This window comes from Entelurus aequoreus, linkage group LG03, assembly GCF_033978785.1.
Source record: "Entelurus aequoreus isolate RoL-2023_Sb linkage group LG03, RoL_Eaeq_v1.1, whole genome shotgun sequence".
In the NCBI taxonomy this organism is placed as follows: Eukaryota; Metazoa; Chordata; class Actinopteri; order Syngnathiformes; family Syngnathidae; genus Entelurus; species Entelurus aequoreus.
In genome coordinates, this window is record NC_084733.1 from 44,011,749 (window position 1) to 44,019,792 (window position 8,044).

The window sequence follows — 8,044 nt, forward strand, 5'->3', positions numbered from 1 at the left end:
AGAAGTAGAACGTATTGTAGGTTGCTATAAGAAAAGTAGAACATATTATTGGTTGCTATAAGAAAAGTAGATTGTTTTGTTGGTTGCTGTAAGAAAAGTAAAACATATTATTGGTTGCTATAAGGAAAGTAGAACATATTACTGGTTGCTATAAGAAAAGTAGAACGTTTTGTCGGTTTCTATTAAAAAAAAAGTACAATGTATTGTTGGTTGCTATGAAAGAAAGTAAAACATATTATTGGTTGCTGTAAGAAAAGTAGAATATATTGTAGGTTACTATAAGAAAATAAGAATGTATTGTTGGTTGCTATGAAAGAAAGTAAAATGTATTGTTGGTTGCTATGAAAGAAAGTAAAACATATTGGTTGCTATAAGAAAAGAAGAACTTATTATATGTTGCTATAAGAAAAGAAGAATGTATTGTAGGTTGGTATGAAAGAAAGTAAAATGTATTGTTGGTTGGTATGAAAGAAAGCAAAACATTTTTGGTTGTTATAAAAAAAGTAGAACTTATTATAGGTTGCTGTAATAAAAGAAGAATGTATTATAGGTTGCTTAAAGAAAAGTAGAACGTATTGTTGGTTGCTATAAGAAAAGTAGAACGTATTGTAGGTTGCTATAAGAAAAGAAGAATGTATAATTGGTTGCTATAAGAAAAGTAGAGCGTATTGTTGGTTGCTATAAGAAAAGTAGTACGTATTATTGGTTGCTGTAAAAAAAAAAGTAGAATGTTTTGGAGGAAAGTAGAATGTTTTGTTTGTTGCTATGAAGGAGATTAGAATGTATTGTTGGTTGCTATGAGGGAAAGTAAAACATATTGTTGGTTGCTGTAAGAAAAGTGGAACGTTTTGTAGGTTGCTATAAGAAAACTAGAATATATTGATGGTTGCTATAAAAGAAAGTAAAACATTGTTGGTTGCTTTAAGAAAAACAGAAATGTATTGTTGGTATGAAAGAAAGTAAAACATATTATTGGTTGCTGTAAGAAAAGTAGAACGTATTGTAGGGTATTTTAAGAAAAGAAGAATGTATTATTGGTTGCTATAAGAAAATTAGAACATATTGTTGGTTGCTATGAAAGAAAGTAGAACGTATTATAGGTTGCTATAAGAAAAGTAGAACGTATTATAGGTTGCTATAAGAAAAGTAGAACGTATTATAGGTTGCTATAAGTAAAGTGGAACATATTGTAGGTTGCTATAAGAAAAGTACAATGTATTATTGGTTGCTTTAAGAAAAGTAGAACATATTGTTAGTTGCTATAAGAATAGTTGAACGTATTATTGGTTGCTATAACAAAAGTAGAACGTATTATTGGTCGCTATAAGAAAAGTAGAATGTTTTGTTGGTTGCTATAAGAAAAGTAGTACGTATAATTGGTTGCTGTAAGAAAAGTAGAACGTTTTGTTAGTTGCTAAGAAGGAAAGTAGAACGTTTTGTTTGTTGTTCTCCTTCAGGTGATTTGGCTTGTCCATCAGTAATCAGGTGTGTAATTTATGTGCACTTTTCAAGATCTTATCTTGACTTTTAGGCCATAAAGATGCTGTGTTGCAAGTGTTTTCCCAGATAAGAGCTTCATGTTTCACTTTCATTTCCAGGCTCCTCCAAGGCTTCCTGGTTGAGTCGTCAGCCCCCAGGTGACCCCCCCACCCAGACTAAGTGGGTCCCAGACTGCGATGAAGGCAGCCTGAGCAGCAGCACCAGTCCACGCCAACTTCCTGCCCAGGAGAGCTGGTCTGCATCGCCAACAGGAAGTGATTGTCAGCCTGCCTGCGGCTCTGTGAAGGAGTCGGACATTCTCAGCGACGAAGACGACGACGGCTTCAGCGGCAAGGCGGGAACCAGGAGAGACGCTTCTCTCCACGCTCAGTTCTTCCAGCTGAAGATCTCCGAGAACACGGCGGCCCCCCGCGCCCAAGCAGAGGGGGACACTCCTGAGCTGCACAGACTGAGTGCAGCAGAGAGGAAGAGCAGCAGCCAGGTGTGTGACAAGGACTTCAAAGCAAGATATTGGACGAGACGCCATGACGCCGCCTCACTACCGCCGCCATCAGACCTCAATGTGCTCCTGGAGAGAGACTACAGTGTTCAAAGTCTGACCTCAGTGGTCAATGAGGACTTCTTCTATGAGACAGTAGTGGACCACACCACCTCCTGAACATCTGATTGCTTCTCACCATAACACATCATTCCATCTTCACTCACTTCTTTTCTATCCACTTTTTCTCCAGCTGAGGCAGGAGGGGGCGGGGCCACAGTGACCACAACACCACCATTTGTTCTTTGGAAGAACCGCGCTGTGCCGCTCACACAAGCTAACACTTAGCAACACAACGCCACGCTCCCCTGACAAGGATGAGGCGGCTGCAGCAGGTGTGTGAGAGCATCAGGCGTGTCCCAAAAATAGGCCAAACTATCTTTTTTCGTGAAAGTGTCAGGTTGGAAGGAAATTGGTTTCATTTTCTGTTATCCGATCATCTTTAAAAATAGCTGACAAGACATTTAAAAAGGTGGCAGAATGGCAGGAAATGATCAAAGTTGATTTATTAAAAAACACTTACACACACACTGTGAGCGAAGACCTGCTGCAGTCAATAAAATGTTTTTCTGCACTAAAGTACACTGTTTGCATACTTTAATAACTAGTTTTATTGTTATTAATGCTTTTATTTATTACTTTGGCGTATACAATGTTAACCAAACCACACTTTGGCTTTGGGGCCTTGCATTATTTAGTTTGATGGAAAAAAAAACAATCAGGTTGATAAAGTTAATATTTTTTGTAAGTGTTTGGGACAAGGCTGCTTTTCTTCAAGATACTGAACTGCAATACTTGTATTGTTTGTGTTTCTAGTGTTCAAATACTTTTTTCTATCTTGTGTAATATTTCTACTTAAACTTGATACTGTTCCGCTTCCAAACAAGGCAGGAATATTTTTTTCTAAACAACTCTGAGTTGAGGTACTATTATTAAAAAAGCAAACCACTAAGACAAGTGCTCTGCCTTCAATGCTAGCATACCAATGACTGTGAATGATGGAATTGTTTTCTAAATAAAACATTTGATCTGTGAAAAGTATTTCTCTTTACCCACATTGACAACTTTTATTGTGTACATCTTGACAGCCAACACATCAACACACTTTCTACCACACACTGATGATGAAGCACAAAGCATAATTTGGACTTAAAATTCTGGCTGTCATATTTGTAGCTAAACTAGTTTAAACACAATTGTTCTGACAAACCACAAACAGCATTGTTAAAAATGACAACCATCAATGAACTTACTGGCACACATGAAATCAATGATCACATTACAGTTCGCACCGATGTAATCATAATATACAATAATGCTAATAACTCTTTCAAATGTACAAAACATGCCAACAAATTCAACATAAAGTGGCCAGAATATTAATTGAAACATAATATAACCTGTCATTATTCCCTTAAGTGTGATTATAAATATTTTCCTTTACTTCAGAGATTAGTTGATTTATTATCATTGAATGATACGAACCATAATACATAATAAAACATCATTATTACGATTATATTATTAGTGACTCACTACCTTTAAAAACAAGTGATGCCTCAAGAGTCCTTGAATGCACCACAGTTATGTGCAATGAGGTTTATATATATATATGTGTGTGTATATATATATATATATATATATATATATATATATATATACACAGGGTAAAAGCCAGTAAATTAGAATATTTTGAAAAACTTGATTTATTTCAGTAATTGCATTCAAAAGGTGTAACTTGTACATTATATTTATTCATTGCACACAGACTGATGCATTCAAATGTTTATTTCATTTAATTTTGATGATTTGAAGTGGCAACAAATGAAAATCCAAAATTCCGTGTGTCACAAAATTAGAATATTGTGTAAGGGTTAAATTTTGAAGACACCTGGTGCCACAAACTAATCAGCTGATTAACTCAAAACACCTGCAAAGGGCTTTAAATGGTCTCTCAGTCCAGTTCTGAAGCCTACACAAACATGGGGAAGACTTCAGATTTGACAGCTGTCCAAAAGGCAACCATCGACACATTGTACAAGGAGGGAAAGACACAAAAGGTTATTGCTGAAGAGGTTTGCTGTTCTCAGAGCTCTGTGTCCAAACACATTAATGGAGAGGCAAAGGGAAGGAAAAACTGTGGTCAGAAAAAGTGTACAAGCGATAGGGATCACGGCGCCCTGTTCAAGATTGTGAAAAAAAACCCATTCAAAAATGTGGGGGAGATTCAGAAGGAGTGGACAGCTGCTGGAGTCAGTGCTTCAAGATCCACCACCAAGAGACGCTTGAAAGACATGGGTTTCAACTGCCGCATACCTCGTGTCAAGCCACTGTTGACCAAGAAACAGCGCGAAAAGCGTCTCACCTGGGCTATGGAAAAAAAGAGCTGGACTGCTGCTGAGTGGTCCAAAGTCATGTTTTCTGACGAAAGCAAATTTTGCATTTCCTTTAGAAATCGAGGTCCCAGAGTCTGGAGGAAGACAGGAGAGGCACAGGATCCACGTTGCCTGAAGTCTAGTGTAAAGTTTCCACCATCAGTGATGGTTTGGGGTGCCATGTCATCTGCTGGTGTCGGTCCACTCTGTTTCCTGAGATCCAGGGTCAACGCAGCCGTCTACCAGCAAGTTTTAGAGCACTTCATGCTTCCTGCTGCTGACCTGCTCTATGGAGATGGAGATTTCAAGTTCCAACAGGACTTGGCGCCTGCACACAGCGCAAAATTTACCCGTGCCTGGTTTACGGACCATGGTATTTCTGTTCTAAATTGGCCCGCCAACTCCCCTGACCTTAGCCCCATAGAAAATCTGTGGCGTATTGTGAAAAGGAAGCTGCAGAATGCCAGACCCAAAAACGCAGAAGAGTTGAAGGCCACTATCAGAGCAACCTGGGCTCTCATAACACCTGAGCAGTGCCAGAAACTCATCGACTCCATGCCACGCCGCATTAACGCAGTAATTGAGGCAAAAGGAGCTCCAACCAAGTATTGAGTATTGTACATGCTCATATTTTTCATTTTCATACTTTTCAGTTGGCCAACATTTCTAAAAATCCCTTTTTTGTATTAGCCTTAAGTAATATTCTAATTTTGTGACACACGGAATTTTGGATTTTCATTTGTTGCCACTTCAAATCATCAAAATTAAATGAAATAAACATTTGAATGCATCAGTCTGTGTGCAATGAATAAATATAATGTACAAGTTACACCTTTTGAATGCAATTACTGAAATAAATCAAGTTTTTCAAAATATTCTAATTTACTGGCTTTTACCTGTATATATATATATATATATATATATATATGTGTGTATGTTTATACGTACATACACTACCGTTCAAAAGTTTGGGGTCACCCAAACAATTTTGTGGAATATCCTTCATTTCTAAGAACAAGAATAGACTGTCGAGTTTCAGATGAAAGTTCTCTTTTTCTGGCCATTTTGAGCGTTTAATTGACCCCACAAATGTGATGCTCCAGAAACTCAATCTGCTCAAAGGAAGGTCAGTTTTGTAGCTTCTGTAACGAGCTAAACTGTTTTCAGATGTGTGAACATGATTGCACAAGTGTTTTCTAATCATCAATTAGCCTTCTGAGCCAATGAGCAAACACATTGTACCATTAGAACACTGGAGTGATAGTTTCTGGAAATGGGCCTCTATACACCTATGTAGATATTGCACCAAAAACCAGACATTTGCAGCTAGAATAGTCATTTACCACATTAGCAATGTATAGAGTGTATTTCTTTAAAGTTAAGAATAATTTAAAGTTATCTTCATTGAAAAGTACAGTGCTTTTCCTTCAAAAATAAGGACATTTCAATGTGACCCCAAACTTTTGAACGGTAGTGTATATATACAGTTGTGGTCAAAAGTTTACATACACTTGTAAAGAACATAATGTCATGGCTGTCTTGAGTTTCCAATCATTTCTACAACTCAAATTTTTTTTGTGTTAGAGTGATTGGAGCACATACTTGTTGGTCACAAAAAACATTCATGAAGTTTGATTCTTTTATGAATTTATTATGGGTCTACTGAAAATGTGACCAAATCTGCTGGGTCAAAAGTATACATACAGCAATGTTAATATTTGCTTACATGTCCCTTGGCAAGTTTCACTGCAATAAGGCGCTTTTGGTAGCCATCCACAAGCTTCTGGTAGAAATGTTGACCACTCCTCTTGACAAAATTGGTGCAGTTCAGCTAAATGTGTTGGTTTTCTGACATGGACTTCTTTCTTCAGCATTGTCCACACGTTTAAGTCAGGACTTTGGGAAGGCCATTCTAAAACCTTAATTCTAGCCTGATTTAGCCATTCCTTTACCACTTTTGAAATGTGTTTGGGGTCATTGTCCTGTTGGAACACCTAACTGCGCCCAAGACCCAACCTCCGGGCTGATGATTTTAGGTTGTCCTGAAGAATTTGGAGGTAATCCTAAGTTTTCATTGTCCCCTTTACTCTCTGTAAAGCACCAGTTCCATTGGCAGCAAAACAGGCCCAGAGCCTAATACTACCACCACCATGCTTGACGGTAGGCATGGTGTTCCTGGGATTAAAGGCCTCAACAATTTTTTTTTCATCTAACCACAGAACTTTCCTCCAGAAGGTCTTATCTTTGTCCATGTGATGTCGGATGAAACACAAATTGAGCTGTTTGGCCACAATACCCAGCAATGTGTTTGTAGGAGAGGCCTTTAATCCCAGGAACACCAAGCCTACTGTCAAGCATGGTGGTGGTAGTATTATGCTCTGGGCCTGTTTGACTGCCAATGAAACTGGTGCTTTACACAGAGTAAATGGGACAATGAAAAATTAGGATTACCATAACAAGTATGTGCTCCAATCACTATTACAAAAAAGTAAGAGTTGTAGAAATGATTGGAAACTCAAGACAGCCATGACATTATGTTCTTTACAAGGTTATGTAAACTTTTGACCACAACTGTATATATAACTGTGGAGGGGGGCGTGGCCTGCGGGCCTGCAGCAAAGCGGGGTGTGCCAGGACCGGCCTCGAAGTCAGCGACAGGTGAGTAGATGGCTCACCTGGGCCTTGGTATCTAATCACCTGTCACTCTGTATAAGCAGCAACCGGGAGGAGAGACGGTGTTGGAGCTGGAGTGAGAGCGAGAGCGTGACGGACACAGAAAGACAATTGCTGAAAATCAACACAGAGACTTTCTTTGGGAAAAATAAATCTATATTGTGAACCTGAACCGGGCTCTCGTGTTGGTGTGTGGTGGTCCAAAGAACCCACTGGGGGGGCAACCTCCACAATAACGTTATCCTATGCTGGCACAAATAAATGTATTATATTTTTATTTTTCTGCTAAAATGTTGGTGATGTGTGTGGATGCTTAAAGGCGAGCGTTAATGGCGTAATGACGTCCGCGTTAGAGATGCGTGCATCTGGTTTGTGGTAGGAATGTCTCATCGACACAAAAGCAAAAAAGTGGTCCACTTCTGCAAATTCTATACAAATACAAAATCAAGCATATTTATATTAAAAACTCTAAAATATATTTACAAATACATGTTTATACAAATTCTTGATTTATTTGTATGTCATTTTTATATTTATAAATTTTATTTGTATATATTTTCAAATCTCAAAAATATATTTACAAATATGCGTTTATTTATACAAATTATTTATTTATTTGTATATCACATTTGTATTTGTATATCTATTAATATATGCATATGTTTTAATATCCATCCATCCATCCATTTCCTACCGCTTGTCCCTTTTGGGGTCGCGGGGGGTGCTGGAGCCTATCTCAGCTGCATTCGGGCGGAAGGTGGGGTACACCCTGGACAAGTCGCTATTTCATCGCAAGGCCAACATAGATAGACATCATATTGATGTATATAAGTTGATGTGAGACAATTCTACTTCCATATCGTTGCACTAGTAGTTTTTAGTGCTTTCATAGCGAGCCTACTGACATACAGGTATATAAGTTAGAACTTTACGCTACTTTACATTAGAAATAGCAGCA

The 8,044-nt window shown here is 38.1% G+C and overlaps 1 protein-coding gene across 5 annotated transcripts in view; it reads left to right on the forward strand.

Annotated features, from left to right (window-relative positions):
• LOC133646480 (rho guanine nucleotide exchange factor TIAM2-like) overlaps nucleotides 1–3,084 on the forward strand; it is a 229,218-nt gene extending 226,134 nt beyond the window's left edge. For all 5 annotated transcript variants that reach the window (XM_062041868.1, XM_062041873.1, XM_062041870.1 and 2 more), the window contains one exon: nucleotides 1,599–3,084. In XM_062041868.1, the coding sequence (XP_061897852.1) occupies nucleotides 1,599–2,158 (560 nt within the window). In that variant the 3' untranslated portion in view covers nucleotides 2,159–3,084. The remainder of the gene's footprint in view (nucleotides 1–1,598) is intronic.
• The last annotated feature ends 4,960 nt before the right edge of the window (nucleotides 3,085–8,044 follow it).